We start from the raw sequence: 18,554 nt of genomic DNA on the forward strand, positions 1-18,554 counted from the left end.
TCTTGTAGCCACCACAGATCTCTGGAATTCATTGTCTGCTGGGTTTAGAGCACATCTCTCTGAACTAGTGTTTAATGATTGATAAATTTAATTTGTTTTGCATTTTTTATTTTAACTTTTATGTTTTGGTTATAAACCAGTAATAGACTTCCGGATGTATCATACAAAAATTGAATAAATATTATTTACACTGATATTCATAAAATAAAGTAAGTTCCCAGCATCATCTTCCAGAGGTTTATATAAAGAAGGAAGTGCTTTAATTAAATAGCTTCAGTGTTGAAAGGCCACCATTTTCTTTATCTTCACCAGATAATACTCATACTGCCCTATCTCATACTCTCTAATTGTCCTGAAAAGTTCTTTAACAACAATCAGTTATCAAGAATGATCACAAATAAAAGTAGAGGAAATGGCTTCCAGCGCATTGCTCTTTCGTTGGTTTTAATAATATGAGTGTGGTAATCGTTCATTCAGATTGTATTATTGGCTTTTGGTGCCAGTGTGATATCCAGCTATTTTCACTTTTCCCTTTCTGAGAATGGTTTCTGAGTCTGATCATCTATTGTTCCCTTGGTGTAACTTATCAACTGTACTTTGACAGCAAAGCCTGCACAACCCTAATATGGTTCTATGTTTATAAAATATGTATTTTTGTAGACTAAGTTTGTTTCCTGTTTATGCTATTGTAAAGGAAATACTATATGAATTTAATTCCCTTCAGATATGCTGAAACTTAGTAAAATGGCCTTTTCCAACCTGCTGACTTCCAGAGGTGTTAGTCTACAATTAGAATGGTCATCCAGTATAGCCAACAATTATGTTGGCTGGGATTTCTGAGAATTATACTCCAAAATATCTGAAAGGTATCAGGTTGGGAAAAGCTGTGGTAAAAGATCTATACTACAAGTCTTTTGATTTTACTGTTTTTTGTTTTCATAATTTATTTTGTAAATTGCCAAGAGTCACTCAAAGTTTAGTAATAATTCTTTAGTAGTAATTTAGTAATGTAGTGTTAATTTTGGGAGATGGGCGGTGATAAATTTGATTAATAAATAAATAAATAAATAAAATATATATCTGGAATTTCCTGAAAATAGTTTGTAATACAAGTTTTCCATTTCCACTCTTCTTCCACAAGTCCTACCTTTTTTTTTTTAACTTTTTCAAGAGTTAAGTCTGGTTACTTCTCTGATAACAAGCCTCAGATTTGAGCTGTATATAGTGTGCAATTTCACATTAAAATACCAGAGGCAGAACTTCCACAGTGTTACACATTCTCACAAATTCAGCATTTTTCATTGGATTTGCATAGTTCTGAGATAATTTGTTCATGAACAGAATTAAAACTCTGGTGATCAACTCGTAGTATAGAGCAGGGGTCCCCAACCCCAGGGCCGCGGACCGGTACTGGTCCGTGGCCTGTTAGGAACTGGGCCGCACAGCAGGAGGTGAGCGGTGGGCGAGCGAATTTACAGCCTGAGCATTTGCAGCTGCTCCCCACCACTCACATTACTGCCTGAGCTCCGCCTCCTGTCAGAGAAAGCAAGCCCATTGGCTCCTATCTTCAAATGGTGCGAAGAAAAAGAATAAAAGGTCGGGAAAAAGAGGAAGTGCTTGAATCGTCCCAAAACCATCCTCCCCCCCCCCCCCCCCCCCGGTCTATGGAAAAATTGTCTTCCACGAAACTGGTCCCTGGTGCCAAAAAGGATGGGAACCGCTGGTATAGAGAACATTATTATTTATTGATTTAGGCTAGATTTTGATTCAGTCCAGATAGAGATAAGTAACATTGTTCCATTGTAAATGAGCATAAGTATTACGTACCAATCATGTGCTAGATTAATTTGAACAGAGTTGAAGGAGGCAAGATTCTCCTAGTCATAATAATATTCATATAAACTGATTGATCTGTGTATGCAGATTATATTACAACTCCGGTCTGTTTTCCATTTTCTTCAATTGGGCCATTGCAGAAGGGTCAACATCTGGAAAGCTGCAGATACTTAGTAGGTAGTCCAGTTTACCTAACCATTTGCAGCTGTTAGGTTATTTTGGGAGGAACTGAGTCCCGCATCACTGGCGTTGTTTGCTTTGGCATTCAGGACAGATACTTCCTTTATTAACATACTGAGATAAATTGAAACATCTGGCTTGGAAGCTTGGTCTGTTCTTAGTGGCAGAGGAGGTGCAGCTATAAGAAGTCCTTTTCAAACTCTGGCTTATGAAAAAGGGAAGGGAATGTGTTAATTTCCATTCCTGAAATTCACAAATGATGTTTGGGTTTTCTTCAAGCTTGTACATTCATCACTGCAATTTAAGCTTAAATTTGTTTCCAAACTAATTATGCAATGGCATAATCTCTCATCAAGGGAGTCTGTTTTCTTTTTTCTTCTCTACTTTCCCCCTTTGACTAAACTTTTGGAGAGAAAAAAATAGAATTGCTTTCTCATGTGTGTTGATTATTGGATAGAGTGCTAAGCATAGAGTTTTATGTCTCTGTGTGTAGATCTGATGTATAAAGCAGTTTTCCCCAACCTGATTTACTCTAGATGAGTGCTTCTCAAACTTTTTCCAACCATGAACCACTAAATAAACATTAGGAAAATGTAGGGTCCAGCTGGTGGAGTAGAGGTAGTCAGTGTGTTCTGCTGCACAAATATGGTAAGGCTGTGTGACAGAATATCTAATGGAGTTCCACAGAGCCCACTTTGAAAATCACTAAATGAAAAATGCAGCTCATCAGCCTCTTTTGTGGACTGCAGAGCCTCCCTGAATGAGTGGAGCCAATCATTTTGGCCCATTGGTAGATTTATGGTGCTTGGAGGTTTGTAGAACTCTGCTCTGGATGTTTTAGAAGTACATCTCCCAACATTCCCAGCAAACAAGCCCATCATGGCTATCAGGATGTGTAAAATTCTTCCCATGATAGCTGCTTTTACATGGATCCTGAGGTACTTCAACATTTCCCTGATGGAATTGATTAAATCAGCTTCCCCAACATATATCATGTATCAAACTTTAGACACTTATGAAACATCTCAGCTTACTTTCTGCTTTTACTTTCTGGATTGTTGACCACTCCATGTGATACCTGAAGTTATGTCATATATCTTCGTTCAGTCTTCCTGAGCCTGATGTCCACTAATAGCAGACACCAGTGCCCATGATTTCCAGATGCTGCAATTTTGGCAAGAATAATGGGAATTACAGTGCAACACAACAGAAAGCTGCTAATTGGAGAAGCTGCCTTAGTTATACAAATGCTCTGCAGGGATTATTGTGTTCTTCAGATGAGGATGAGCTTCAGGATTCTTCCAGGCCACCCAGTGTTTCTGCAAGGCTAGAGTTGTAAGGCTCTGAAGTGCATAGATGGACTATTTGTAAATGGCAATTTAGAAGAACCCAACGTAGAGCCCTAGGACTGTAAACTCCAGGTCTGCACGGTCTGTTCTATTTTACTCCTTTGTTCAGGAGCTGAATCAGTAACACTGCTTGAACCAGAGCCAAATCATTCATCCAGTAATACATTCTTTTCTCCTATTTCAGCAAGTAGCTGCTAGCACAAAATTTTTCCCAAATCCCCTTTTTATTTCTTCTTTAATAATTACAGCTTAGTGAGCTAATTTAATACTTTAATCTTCTACTCTCCAGTGTCTGCCTGTAAAATCAGTTCTTCTTTTAGAATATGCTAGGTGTTTCTTTCTTTATAACTCAAATAATTTAAATACCATTTTTTCTGTAAAACATTGGGAAAGCAGAATATAAGGTATGTGTAGGCTGTGGGCTGGCATGGATTTTTAGTACAGAAAAAGAGAAACCATAAAACTAAATACTTTTAAAAAGTAATTTTCTTCCAAAAGTAGATAGAAGTAACATCGGTATGGATTGGTTTTGAGAATTTCTTTAACTTTCTGCTTGGCTTACTTCCAACCATAATAACTACAGTGAGGTCAGTATTAAACTGAAATCTGCTATGCAACCAAGTAGTAATTTCACTTACATTAAAATTAGGCTTTATATTTACAATTAGAATAATGTAATTGCAAGTAAGCCCTGTTAGGTGGCAGAACCTAGCCAACCTTGGCAGTTCTCAAAAATCTAAGGAGGGTTGGACTTGGATAGGAGACCAAAAGACATTTCAGATCTGTAATCTAGACAAAGAAACATCCTGGAAAAAAGCAAAAGCCACCATTTCCTTGTTGTTAACAAGAGTACATGGATGTATGAAGCTATCATGAAGTAAGCTCAACTTAAGAGAGAACTGACTTAATTGAAAACAAAATATTAGCTTTTGGATTTAAGTTTTTTTTTTTTCAAATTAAGGCTGATGAATTCTATTCTCTAGTCTATAAGACTTTAAATCAAACCAGAGAGTACTATGCATTGATTATGTGCTATCAAGTCAGGGTCATCTCTTAGCAACCTCATAGATAGATTTTCTCCATGACAATCTGTCCCTAACCAGAACTGAACTGGTCTTTCAAGTCTTCCAATGGTGCACCCTTCATCACTGTGACTTGCTGTTGATCCTCCTCCTCTTCTTTTCCTTCCACCTTTCCCAGCATTAGTACCTTATCCAGAGAGCTAAGTCTTCACATAATATGTCTGACGTAGGATAATTTGAGCATTGAGTGAGAACTCTGAGTTGGTTTGTTCAGTGATCCATTTGTTTCTTTTCTTGGCTGTCCATAGTATTCTCAGCAGTATTCTCCAACACCAAAATTCAAAAGCACCAACATTCTTCTTCAGAGTCCAACTTTTGCTTCCATCAGACATCACACAGAATACCATTGTTTGCACTATTCTGATCTTTGTAGGTATAGACATATCATGGCATCTGAATATCTTTTCCAAGGCCTTCATGGCTATTCTACCAAGTGCTAGTCTGTGGAGTATTTCTTGACTGCTTGTTCTGTTACTGTTGATGGTTGATCCTAAAAGGCAGAAGCTATATCTAAGGCTGGTTATCATACCTTTGGTCATTTTTTGATCTTCTTTACATTTAATTTACTCCCATTTTTTCACTGTGCTCCTTGACTTTTATTAGTAGGGCTTGCAGATTCTTTGCATTTTCAGCTGTCAGGGTAATGTTTAAATATTTGTATATTTATTGATATTATTCTGATTTTATTGTATTTTATGCTGTTTTATTGTGAACCACCCAGGTTCCCCCAAGTGGGGGAGATGGGCGGCAATAAAAATACGATAAACAAACAAATAATGTCATCAGCATAAAGCAGGCTATTAATGTTTCTTCCTCCAGCTTTAAAACCATGCTCATCGTTTTCCAATCCAGCTTCCCTTAATATGTATTTAGCATATAGATTGAATAAATAAGGGCAGAATATACAGCTTTGTCGCACTCCTTTGCCAACCTAGAGTCTGTCTGTTTCATCATGTTCTGTCTATACTGTGGCTTCCTGACCTGTACAGGTAGATACACCCACTCTTTCAGCGACTGTTCAAAATTACAACAGTGCTGAATGAGGGGGATTTAAAACTGGTCCACAAAGTTGCAGCCATCACAGTATCCCCCCACTCGCGCACTCCATAGTGCCTGCCAGCGGCTCCTCGGGAATCCCAGAACATCTCATTGTCCTCATGAGAAACTTATGTAATGTGTCATGTTCCTCAGCCTTTTCTAAAGCCAGCTTGAACATCTGGGATCTCTTTTTCCATGTAGGGCTCTAATCTGTGCTGGAGGATCCTAAGCATTATTTTGCTAGCATTTGAAATTAAAGATATTGTACAATAGTTTGCAGTAACATATGTTAAAATATGTCATCCCCACTCCCAACTTATCCTGGAATGAATTGAACATTTTGACAAAAAGCTGAAATGTTGTTTATTTTCAAGTATTGATGTTACATGTTTAATCATATATTCTGAACTATAGTCAGACTTTATTTTTATTTATTTATTTATTTAAATTTGTATCACTGCCCATCTCCCCCAATGGGGGACTCGTTATAGGGATTGTTTGCCTTAGTTCCCTTGTCAGGTGTTTTTTTTTTTGTAATTATCTGACTAGTCTAATGACTTGCTTATGGAGCACAATAGTTATTATAGGCAAGATATCCATCAAATGATTGAACTTGAAACAAAGAATGCAAATGGCAATGAGAATAGTGGTTTCAGATTGCTATATATAACTCTTCATTGAATGACACTTTTCTATATTGCTGCTTTTAGAAGGATGTGGGTTATATCTCAAAATGAAGTCAACAGTTCCCTAAGCAGAGTCCATTGTCTTGTGTTCTTGCTAATCTTTCTATCGCTATCTCTTCTCATGTTTGTGATTTAAGAGGCAGAGGGCAATTATCTGGAATATGTCTACGTAATTCATGATGTCACAGTAAGATGACTATGCAAGAACAAATATTGTTATCTACTTTCTGTGGAGTATGCAGTCAAGTACTATCCACTGTGAGCACTATGGTGAGATGTTTAAAATAGCCTTTAGCAGACTTCTGCTTTCCAGATGTGCTGGATTACAACTCCGATAGAAAATTCTGCACAGGAACCCTTGTGTCATGCGCTGCCTACCTCTGAATAACGTTCAGACGCTGGTTTGCAAAGCAGGTTCTGGTTTATTTCAGGGTAGGTACAACGTTGGTAGAAAAAAGCTGAGAGTGACAGGAGCGCGCCGGTGCGGGGTTTAAATACCCCGCGCCGGTCAGCGCCCCCTCGCTCACGGTCACGTCACCCCCCTTTGTCCCATGCGTTGCCCTGCCATTGGTTGAGGGTTTCCAGGATCGCCCATCCTCAGGTTTCCATTCTTCTGCTGATTGCTTTCAGCTGGGCGATCCCCGTTGTATTGCCGCTGATGGCTTGGGTGGTTCCGTGATTCGTTTAGCTATTGTTTGTTAGCCGTTAGTCGTTGTGGGTTGATGGCTACTTAACTTGTGCCCCTTCACTTATTTCCTTGTCATTGTCATGTGTGCCATTGCGCTGATGACTTTAGCTCAACGGCACTCATGACATACTGCCCCCTTTTCAAATAGTGTTCTCCCCCGGTTTTCTTGGTTTTCCCCGTGGAGCTGTCAAAACGCCACATTTTTTTTTTTTTTTTTTTTTCAAAGTTCCCGCCGGAGTAGTTGTCGCCCCTCCCTTTGCTCCTCCCTCTACCACGTGCCTTCCCAGGGTGTGTCCATGGTGCGCATGCTTGGGTTCTGACCTGGCGTGTGCATGCTCCAACCACACCCTGTTTGTTTGGCTCAGTTCAGCGAGGCGAGAGGCGTGGCTGGTCGGGTGCTGCTCAGCTCCAGGTAGGGCCCTTCTTTTCTTATTTAGAGTGCGTCGCCTTTGTTGTGTCTCCTGGGCGTTGCCCCCAGGTTGCCCTGTTGACTTGCTTGCCACTCCCCCGCGGCCGGGGGGCGGGGGGAGGGTGCTGGCGATCGTTTGTCACCACCCCGTGGGCCCGGGGCGGGGGGAGTGAGTCCCGGGGGGGGGAAGGTCCACCCAAGTCGCGGGCTTGGGGGGGGCCCTTTCCCTTGGGGCACGGGAGGCGGGGGGGGCCTGCGCGGGGGGGGTTGGTTTTGCTGACCTTGATTGCGGTTTGTCGGGGTATGCCCGGTGAAATGCTCTGGTCAGGTCAGGCGCGTTAACGTTGTGCGCCGCCACCCATTCCGGGTGGGGGAAGTGTTTCCACCTGACCAGATAGTGTAGAGTTCCTCGTTGCTTGCGGGAGTCGAGGATGTCCCTGATCTCGAAGTGGTGTTGCCCGTCGATCATTAGCGGTGCGGGCTGTGGCGTGCTTGGGTGCCATCGGGAGGTGGTTGCCGGTTTTAGGAGGCTGGTATGGAACACCGGGTGGAGTCTCCGGAGGTTGTGTGGCAGGTCCAGGCGTATTGCTACCGGGTTCACTATTTGCGTGACTCGGAACGGCCCGATGTACTTAGGCCCCAGTTTTTTCGAGGGTTGGGTTGACTTTAGGAACTTGGTGGAGAGATAGGCCATATCCCCCACCTGGAACGTCGGTTGTTGGCGCCGGTGCTTGTCGGCCTGCTCTTTGTAAGCAGCCTGTGCCTCCTTCAGCGCCGCCGTGATTACTGGCCATGCTTCCGCGATCTTCCGTCCCCAGTCGCTGGCGTCCACCTGTGGTTCCGGGGGTTGAGGTAGCTCCGGTATGGGGACGAAGTCGCGCCCCGAGACTACTTCGAACGGGGTTTTCCCCGTGCTCGTGTGGACGGCGTTGTTGTATGCGACTTCGGCGAACGGGAGCAGTTCAGCCCAGTCGTCTTGGTGGTAGTTCGTATATGATCGTATAAATTGCTCTAAGGTGGCATTAAGAACCTCAGTGGCTCCGTCCGTCTGCGGATGCCAAGCCGTAGATAGGGCCTGTTGGGTCCCCGTCAGCTTCAGGAAGGCCCGCCAGAATTTGGAGGTGAACTGTGTGCCCCTGTCGGTCACCACACGTGCGGGACATCCGTGTAGCCTGTACACGTGGATGAGGAAGAGTTTGGCTAGTTGTTGTGAGGATGGGACCGACGTGCAGGGGATGAAGTGGGCCTGCTTTGAGAAGTAGTCCTTCACCACCCAAATGGCCGTTTTCTTCTGGCTGGGTGGGAGGTCCACTATAAAATCCATAGAGATTTCCTCCCATGGGCGGGAGGGTTCTGCCACCTGTTGCAATAGCCCCGCGGGTTTGCCTGGTGCCCGTTTGGCCCTAGCGCACGTTGGGCAGGACACCACGTAGGTTTTTACGTCTCGCCTGAGCGCGGGCCACCAGAATTGGCGCCGTGTTAGGTGTAGGGTCTTGAGGAACCCAAAGTGTCCCGCTTGCTTGGCGTCGTGTGACCTATGCAAGATCGCCTGGCGTTGCGAGTCCGGGACGTAGATTCTGCCTTCCCCCCATGCCAGGTCTTGCGCCATCGTTACCTTGTCGGGGTTTGCCAGGAACCAGGGGTCGGTTTTGAGGGCGGCGGCGAGGTCCGTGCGCATTCCCCCTGGTAGTTGCGGTTGGCTTCTTTCCGTCGCCGGTTGTCCCGCCATCGGCTGCGCCGTAGCGTCGAGCTGCCTCCGTGCGCCGCTTCGGGTGGTCACGGCCATTCCCAGTTGCGAGGCGGATAGGACCGTCCCAATGGTGTCTGGGGCGGGCTCTTCGTCTTGGGGCAGCCGGGAGAGGGCGTCGGCCAGGAAGTTCTTCTTGCCCGGCATGAACTTCAGCTGGAAATCAAAGCGGCTGAAGAATTGGGCCCATCGGACCTGTTTTGGGCTAAGGCGTCTGGGCGTTCGTAGGGCCTCGAGGTTCCGGTGGTCCGTCCAGACCTCGAATGGTTGGGTGGCTCCCTCGAGTAGGTGACGCCATGTCTCTAGTGCCGATTTCACCGCGAAGGCTTCTTTCTCCCAGACGTGCCATCGCCTCTCTGTCTCGGAGAACTTCCTTGACAGGTAGGCGCATGGTTTCAGGAGCCCCGTGGAGTCTTTTTGTAGCAGGATGGCTCCCAGGGAGAAGTCTGAGGCGTCGGCTTGGACCACGAACGGCCGTTCTGGGTCCGGGTGTGCGAGGATTGGCTCCGTCGTGAACAGCGCTTTCAGCTTGTCGAATGCGGTCTGGCACGCGGGAGTCCAATTCAGCACTGTGCCTGGGTTCTTGGCGCGTCGGGTGTCCCCCACCCCTTTGGTTTTGAGGAGGTCCGTTAAGGGGAGGGCTATCTCAGCGAACCCCCGGGCGAAGGACCTGTAGAAATTCGCGAATCCCAGGAAGCTCTGTAGTTGCCGTCTGTTGCGGGGCCGCTCCCAGTTTAGCACCGCTTCGACTTTTGCGGGGTCCATTTCGATGCCGTCCCCGGAGATTCGATACCCCAAATAGTCTAGGCGCTCTTTGTGAAACTCGCACTTTGTAGGCTTTGCATAGAGCTGCGCCCTTCTGAGCTTGTCGAGGACTTGCCTGACTAAGGTTACGTGTTCCTCGTGTGTTTTTGTGTAAATGAGGACGTCGTCGATGTAGACCAGGACCCCTTTAAACAGATGTTCATGCAGTACCTCATTGATGAGCTGCATGAACACCCCAGGGGCCCCCGCGAGTCCGAAGGGCAGTACCTTGTACTGGAAGGCGCCTAGGGGGCAGTTAAACGCCGTCTTCCATTCGTCCCCCTCCCTGATTCGGATGCGATAGTACGCCTCGCGAAGGTCCAATTTGGAAAAGACTTTGCCCGTGGAGAGGTGGGCGAGCATGTCCTTTACCAGGGGTAAGGGGTATTTGTTGGACAGGGAAGCCGCGTTTAGGCCCCGGTAGTCGGTGCAGAGCCGTAGGGTCCCGTCTTTCTTCTCCCGGAATAAGACGGGGGCTCCGACCGGTGAGCATGCTGGCTCTATGAATCCCCTGTCTAGGTTTTTATCGATGAACTCCCGGAGGGTTGCCATCTCCTTCGGGGTCATCGAATAGATCTTTGGTCTAGGTAGGGGGACGTCGGGCAGTAGGTCGATCCGGCAATCCGTCTTGCGGTGGGGGGGTAGTTGGTCTGCCTCTGCCTCTCCGAAGACCTCGGAGAAGTCGGCGTATTGTTCTGGTAGGTCTGCTGTGGTAGCGGCGTTGTCTTGTGTGGTCGCCTCCGCTCGTCCTACCGTGGGGTTGCTTTTGCCAGCTGGTGCTGGTGCTCGATACTCGCCGTCGCCGAATGTGAAGGTGCGGGTCGCCCAGTTGATCCGCGGGTTGTTTTTCGCGAGCCATGGCATCCCCAGGACTGCAATGGGCCGTCCGATGGGCGTGACTACGAACGATGTGCGCTCGGTGTGAGTGCCCATTTGCAGGGTGACCGGCTCGGTTTGTAGCGTGGCTGGTTTCCCTCCCGCTGTAGAGCCGTCCAGCTGGTGGAATGCCAGCGGCGTGGGGAGGGGGAAGCAGCGGAGGTCGAGTTTGGCGACTAGGTCGGGGTGGATGAGGTTTTTTGAGCACCCCGAGTCCACTAGTGCCGCGGCCGTGGTGGCTCCGTTGCCGGCAGAGAGTTGGATTGCTGCCATTATTACGGAGCTTTTGTCGTTTCGTTGAGGTGGTCCGCGTTGCTGTCCCACCGCCTGCCTCGCCACGCGTCTCAGAGCAGGCGGGGAGCATTTCCCGCCGGCTGGTCGGGGTCGGTATTGTCCTCTTCCCCCCAGTACGCGTCCCAGCCCTCTTCCGGTGTCGCTGTGGCCACGGTCATTCGGCGGTGAGGGGGCGGCCCCGGGTTGGGTGGTTTGGGGCTAATTTTCGGGGCGGGCTTGGGCGCGCTGGTCGGCGGTCGGTTGGCGAAGCAATCCGCCGTCTTGTGCCCTAATTTGCCACACTTCCCGCAGGGCTCCCGGTTGAACCTCTTTTTTGGGTATATGGGGCCGGCCATCCCCCCGTGTGGTGCGGGTACCTTTTTCCCGACATAGTTTGTGTCTTCCGTGGTTGTCATAAGGAAGGTGCGGTGCGCGTGTTCGGCTCTCCCCGCGAGGTGGATCCACCCGTGTAACGTTTCTGGGTCGTCGCGGTAGAGGGCCCATTGGAGAACGTCGCGGTTGAGCCCCCTTTTGAAGATTTCCAGCAGGGTGGTCTCAGACCAGTCGCAGACCTTTCCCGCGAGGGCTTTGAACTCCAGGGCGTAGTCAGGGACCGTGCGTGTGCCCTGTTTAAGTCTCTGGAGTGCGCTTTTCGCCCGTACTTTAGCTAGGGGGTCTTCGAAGTAGTCTTTCATCTCTTTGATGAAAGCAGGGAAGGTGGCGAGGGCGGGGGAGCTGGACTCGTACAGTTGGACGTACCAGTCCGCCGCCCTGTCTTGGAGTTTGATCGCCACGGCGGCGATCTTGTCGGCCTCGGAGTCATAGGAGTGTCCGTGCCTCCCCATGAACTCCCTAGCGTTGGTAATGAAAAACGAGAGTTTTGAGGGGGTCCCATCGAAGAAGATGGGGAAGTCCTTTGGGGCCCGGGCGTTTTGTGCGGCCCCGCCTCTCGCTTCCCGGGGTGTGGTGTCGGCCGCCTGTGCCGTCTGCTGGCTCTCCGCTGGCCCGTGTGGGTTCGGTGCTTCGCTCGGGGTGTGGGCTTGTGCGGGGACGTCGTTGGGTGGCGTGGGGGGCATAAGCGCCTGGAGCATGGTCCGGAGTTCCGTCAGCTGAGCCCGCATGGCCGCGAGTTCAGCTCGTGCCTCCTCGTCCACAGCCCGCGCCGCCGCTGGGGCCGGTTCCGTTGGCGCGTCCTCGGGGGTGGGTTGCCGGTGGGGTTCATCGTCCCTCCGCCGCGGGTCCGCTTCCTCCTCCGTCTGATGGGTGTCTCCGTCGTCCTCCTCCGTGTTGAGCACCGTGGGGCTGTCGCTCCACGCCCGTTGCTGGGGTGCGATGTGGGGCGCGGGGTCCTCCGCTGGTTTCGGAAGTCGTGCTGCTCCCTCCCGCGGTCGGGTTGCCTCCGTCGCCATCTCCCCTTGGGGTTGGAGCTGAGGCTCGGGTCGGGTGGGGTGGGCGTCCATGGCTCCGGGAGTCCGCGGTGCCTCTGGCCTCGGTCGGTCCTCCTCTGTCTCTTGCCGCGCGGCTCGCCCTCCTTGCCCGCGCCGTTCCGGCCTCATCTTGCTGGTCTTCTCGCCGTCTACTCCTCCCGCGGCTCGTTGTCGTCCGGTGGGGCTCGGCGAGGCTGAGTTTATGACTCTCAGCTTTATGTCATGCGCTGCCTACCTCTGAATAACGTTCAGACGCTGGTTTGCAAAGCAGGTTCTGGTTTATTTCAGGGTAGGTACAACGTTGGTAGAAAAAAGCTGAGAGTGACAGGAGCGCGCCGGTGCGGGGTTTAAATACCCCGCGCCGGTCAGCGCCCCCTCGCTCACGGTCACGTCACCCCCCTTTGTCCCATGCGTTGCCCTGCCATTGGTTGAGGGTTTCCAGGATCGCCCATCCTCAGGTTTCCATTCTTCTGCTGATTGCTTTCAGCTGGGCGATCCCCGTTGTATTGCCGCTGATGGCTTGGGTGGTTCCGTGATTCGTTTAGCTATTGTTTGTTAGCCGTTAGTCGTTGTGGGTTGATGGCTACTTAACTTGTGCCCCTTCACTTATTTCCTTGTCATTGTCATGTGTGCCATTGCGCTGATGACTTTAGCTCAACGGCACTCATGACACCTTGCCTGGTCAAGCTAGCCTCTTCTTGCTGCCTCTCTGCTTTCTCCAAGGAAGCCACGTGCTGGCTCTCTGTGCTGTGAAGCTCTGATAATGAGCTTGTGGCTTACCCCTTTTAGCCTTTCCACTTACTTACTTACAAGGTAACCACTTTCACTCTTATCACTTAATTGACCTCTTGCTCTTGCTCATCGTGTAACCAGCTTCCTGTTCTCCCCAATCAATTTCCTGCACTCGGCATCCTCCCCATTTCCACACAATTTTGCTGATATAAAAAACCAAATGTCAGCATTGTGATTGATAACTCTTAAGGTTGGTTCTCTGTGCCAGTTGGGAGGGAGAAGCCGAGGGCTATAAACATGCATGCTAAAGATCCCTAAGCATGGATGTAAGTCATGATGAGTGGCCTCTCTTGCCACAACTCCCTTGAGTATGTTTCTTTATTAGTATTATTTTATTAATAAAGCTTTGTTTATTACTTTCATTCTAGTGTCTGTTGTTCATTCTTTCCTGGCTTTTGGCCACATGAGATGGGAATTATGGGCATTGGGCCAACATAGCCTTTGGATGAAAAATCTCATTTTGGAGATCTTGGATCATTTTCTTGCTGAAATATCCAGCCTACATTTTTATTTGTAATCATCAGAAAGGCAAAAGAAGCCTCTTGGATCTTTTGGCAACATTTTATGTAATCAACCACAGTACTCTTCTGGTCCACTTTAGGGAATTGAGCATGAAGGCATTGCTGTCCTGGTTTAAGCAAAAACCATGCTGAGATGAAGAAAATGTCTCTAGTGTTTATTAAACTGTTATAGTAAACAGAAAATCCTACCAAACTAAAGGGGCATGAGAAAACCCAGACAGATAAACCCCCAAACTCAAGGCGGGTCTGTTCTGGATTTCTTTGAATGACAGTTCAAAGCCTCGAAATTACGCATGCGTTTTCCCCCCTGGATAGGGGCCCCTTCCTGCTCACCATCCGTACTCATAACAATAGCTTTGTCATAGTTCCACTCCTAAGTTGAGGGCAGATATCTGCTTTTCAATATGAAGCCACTGGGAACAATCATCAGGGGATGTCAAGCTGGGTGCCACCTCTGTATGGATGATGCTCCGGTCTGGTTCTCTTTTCCATTTTTATCATGTCTGTTGGGCTCTTTGATGGACTACTGCTGGGGCCATATTGCAGACTGGATGAAATGTAACAGGCTAAAACTGAATCCAGACAAGACACTGACTTTGGTAGTTGGGGAAAATGTTACTCATATGAATGGGACTATGCCTGCACTTGATGTAGCATCTTTTCTCTTGAAGAAACATATACTTAGTTTGGGGGATTTTCTTTGATCCAGTGCTGCTCTTCAAAAGGCAAGTTGACACTGTGACATGGAGTGCATATTTGCAATTATGACTGATTTGCCACCAGTGCCACTTCCCAGAAAGGCCCGTTCTGGTCACACTACTCATGCAGTGGTTACCTCCCTCCTAGATTATTATAATGTGTTTTGTGTGGAAATGCCCTTCAGGAAAACACAGAAATTACTGTACAATGGGTCCAGAATGTGTCAGTCAGGCGGGTCCAAAGTAATGTTCAATCTGTTTTTCAGATTTATATGTCAAAGCAGCCAGAATTTAATCTAGAATTCTACAGGGGACCATTGCAGTGCCGGCAAAACACCTGTGTGCTCTGATATAAATCTGAAAAAAAGATTGAACATTATTTACCTGAAGGAGCAACTTCTCCCACATGTACAAGCCAGGAGATAGAGTACTATTATGAATAGCTTTTGGATTTTGAATTACCAAAGCAATGTATTGCTGTATTATATGAAATTATTGTTATTTACAGATTTTATATTGTGCTTTGCAGTTTTTAACTGTATTTTTATAATTGCATGATTTTATTTTTGATGCTTTGTATATGTGATAGGCAAATTAAGTCAGAAAAGATCAGACTACTGTTGCTGCTCACTCTACGTGCAGGGAGTTAGAAGAAGCCCTGCTCCTGTCTGTTAACTGCCTAACATCTAGTATTTACCTTAGCATGTTTCAGCACCCTACCTTCAGTGCCACTGGAGGAAAATCTGTTGAAACATTGCCATACAGATCATGTTAGTCCATGTGGGAGGCAAGATAAAAATCATGGGCCATCTATTACTGCGCAACCAGTTTTATAGGAACTCCTGCTACCTTCGTATTAAGCCTGTGTGAAGTGAAAGTGAAGAGATTAGCACTGCAGAGGCAATGTGATTTAGTTAGCAGGAGTAAAGCACTCACTCACTTTGCCTCAGTGAATCAGTTTGGGCAGTTCTGAACCACTTCTGTCCAGTGTTGCAGCAGTATTTGTTGAAGGCGAAAGGGGCATCTCCTCTATGGTGTTCACCAAGCAATATGGTGGAGACTCCATGTTGGGTAGCTTCAGTGTGCACTGTGGAATTTCCTGCAGCATTCATTAGTTGCCCATCCTGGAAGACCTTTGGTGCCTATCAAGGGTGTTCCGGGTTGTCCATCTTCAGCACATTTATGGGTATATGCTGAAGCTGTTATCCTGGAAGCAATTCAGCCAGTGCTGCTTGAAAAGGCTCATGGGAACCTCTTCTGCAGTCTTTGCTGAAAACAATTCTCTCAGCTTTTTCTGATAGAATGAGCCTAGTTGGAAAAGGCTAAGAAGGGCTCAGAAACAGAGCAAGTCAGAGCAACATGGCCATGTTACTCATTTCAACTTTGAAAGGGTGCTTTGTGAAGACTTTGGTGAGGTATAGTACCACTCTGAAGGTTCATGTAATGCCCCTTTCAACACAAAAATCCAGTAAAGTGGTAGAATCTCAAATTATCTGCATAGTATTGGATTAACAAAGTGTGGGATCTCTGATTGTTATTCTGTTCTCTATAATCACCATGACAGTATGCCACAGTTGTTTTAATGAATGCTAGCTGTATTATTACATTTTTTTTCTGCAGACCTTTGGACTGTAAGACTATTTGAAGTACTTGTTTTTATTGCTGTTATTGTCATCAGTATAATAAATGCATCGGTAGTTGCTTTTCGGTGATGAATTTAATTGTAGAGGTATTGATTTGCTCATGTATACTACCGAGAGTTAGTCAAATTGGAGTGGTCTATAAAAGTTGTCAAATAAATCTGTTTTAGGCTTTTGCTGTGCTGTTGCAGTAACCATTATTTTAGCTGTTACACACTTTAGCAACTTAAAGTTGTTGCGGTTGTTCGTTGTGGTTGTTGTTACTATTATTAAATTAAAATCACAGAGAGAAATAACAGATACCCAGAAAGCCAACAGAATAGAAACCAGTCTCTGAAGAAGACTGATTTAAAAACAACAACCAGCAAAAACTATTGTTATGCATCAAAAGTATACAATATTATATGAGATAGATGGCCATATAAGTTGGAAGGGAGGGAGGGAGGAAGGAGATTAATTCTCAGGAGAATAAAAAAATATTCATCTAGCACTGAAAATACCACATCGTTTGAGCTTTTGTGGGAAAGGGAATTCAACAGCCAGTGTATTCACCCAGAAAAATCTTGGATACGTAAATGCTGAGCTTCATTTAGCAAACATATCCTGAAAAACATTATACTTTCAGCTAACAAAAATGTCAATCATCTCTTCTCTATTCACAGGTGTACCATTCCCAAAAAACTTCCTCCAGATCTGCAAAAAGATCCTGTGCAGGCTATTTCGGGTGTTTGTACACGTTTACATTCATCACTTTGATCGCATCATTATAATGGGGGCTGAGGCCCATGTCAATACCTGTTACAAGCACTTTTATTATTTTGTCACAGAGCTCAACCTCATAGATCGTAAGGAACTAGAACCTTTGGTAAGTATTTGTTCTCTGTCCAGGCATTAAAAAACTCAGATTTCTGTTTTTCTTCCTTAAGTTTACCTGATTCTTCTGCTCAAATTGTGTGTGTGTGTGTGTTCATGCACAGTCTAATAAGAAAAATCCATACATTTTGGAAAGATTTTAAAATTGTCTTGCAAGAAGATTATATATTATGAAAAGAACCAGATTTGTTACTGGCTGTCTAAAAATCTACTGTTTGTTTTTGGGTTTTTTGTAATTTTTGCAATATTTATTTATGTTTTTTCCTTAAGTTTTGCACAGCTCATTCTGGCCTCTGGACTATGTGTTGCTATATAATTTTTTACAGCTAAGGATGACCTCTGATGTTACAAATTCACAACTAAGACAATTATCTAAAATGTAGCAAACCACCATCCAAAGGATCCTGGATAGAAAGACTGATAGGATTTCCAGCCATAAAGAGCTTTGCAGTGAGAGCAGATCCTGGACTAGGCAGATCATTGTCTGTCACAGTATCAGGCAATTTTATACCTTGTGGAGCATGTACACATTCAGTACCTTGCATATCGTAACATGTTGAAGTATTTTAAGCGTCCGTAATTCTCTTTGGCACTTGCATGCCATTACCTCATTACTGTTTCCCAGAGTGTGCTGGGCCTGTCCAAGCTTTGTACATCAAGTGATAAAATTAATGAGATCTCATCACTTTCCATTGGTAACTTTGGACACTTTTTGTTAATATTCTTAGGATTTCTTTTACATCTTTGTGGTAAAATTTAATTAGCTGTGGAATAGGTGGTCATTCCAGAACTGAACTGATTGTATTAAAGTCAAAGAATTTATTTTATGTTCAAACACAAAAAGTCAGCATTCCCCTTATATCCATGTAAAAAAAATTTCTGCATATCATCTTATTGAAATACGGTACAAATAGAAGAGATTCCCCCCATGTGAATATATGACCGCATTTTAGCCTTCAACTCAATCAGCTTTAAATTGCATGTTGTGTTCTATGGATTGCATTAGATTAAAGGTTGCTTGGTTATTTATAATTACTGTAATTTAAGTCACATTTGCAGAACAGTTGTGAAACAAGGAGAAATTAGAAAGCAGACTCTTATTTTGTTGCCAGACTAGTTGAGCAGTGAATTTTATATGTTTGATGAAGGAAAGACTTTAAACAATATCCCCTTGTTTGTGGATATTTTATCATTCCAGAGAGCCTGAGAATGTAAACTGAATGTGTGTACTCAGTGTGTACTTTGAAACTTTACATTTGAATCTGAAAGCTCAGGCAACCTGAACAAATCTGTTAAATTGTATCAGGAACACTTGAATATTTGAGTCTCAGTTTCAGGATTTATTTTATATATAGCCTACCTTTCTCTTCTGGCAAGTAATAACTTTATCATGTACTATGATAGAGCTACCAGCTTAGTAGGTTAGGATAATGCGTTGGACACTGTGCATCTGGACTTGAGATTTGATCTAATATTAGTTCCTACTCACTGCTGGCATATAGGCCTACTACCATTAGTGTCTCCCTGCAGTTTTTCATTCAGGGAAATACATCTTTATGGGAGCTGCTGTTCACTTATAGATATTCCATGGCTTGAGAATTGTACATTGTCAGTGTTCCTGATCATGTTTAGAGT

The 18,554-nt window shown here is 45.7% G+C and overlaps 1 protein-coding gene across 1 annotated transcript in view; it reads left to right on the plus strand.

The window, feature by feature from the left end:
- Positions 1-18,554, plus strand: part of MOB3B (MOB kinase activator 3B) — a 96,796-nt gene that overhangs the window by 65,983 nt on the left and 12,259 nt on the right. The window contains exon 3 of the mRNA XM_063294995.1: positions 16,709-16,911. Within this exon, the coding sequence (XP_063151065.1) occupies positions 16,709-16,911 (203 nt within the window). The remainder of the gene's footprint in view (positions 1-16,708; positions 16,912-18,554) is intronic.

This window comes from Candoia aspera, chromosome 2 (genome assembly GCF_035149785.1).
Source record: "Candoia aspera isolate rCanAsp1 chromosome 2, rCanAsp1.hap2, whole genome shotgun sequence".
In the NCBI taxonomy this organism is placed as follows: Eukaryota; Metazoa; Chordata; class Lepidosauria; order Squamata; family Boidae; genus Candoia; species Candoia aspera.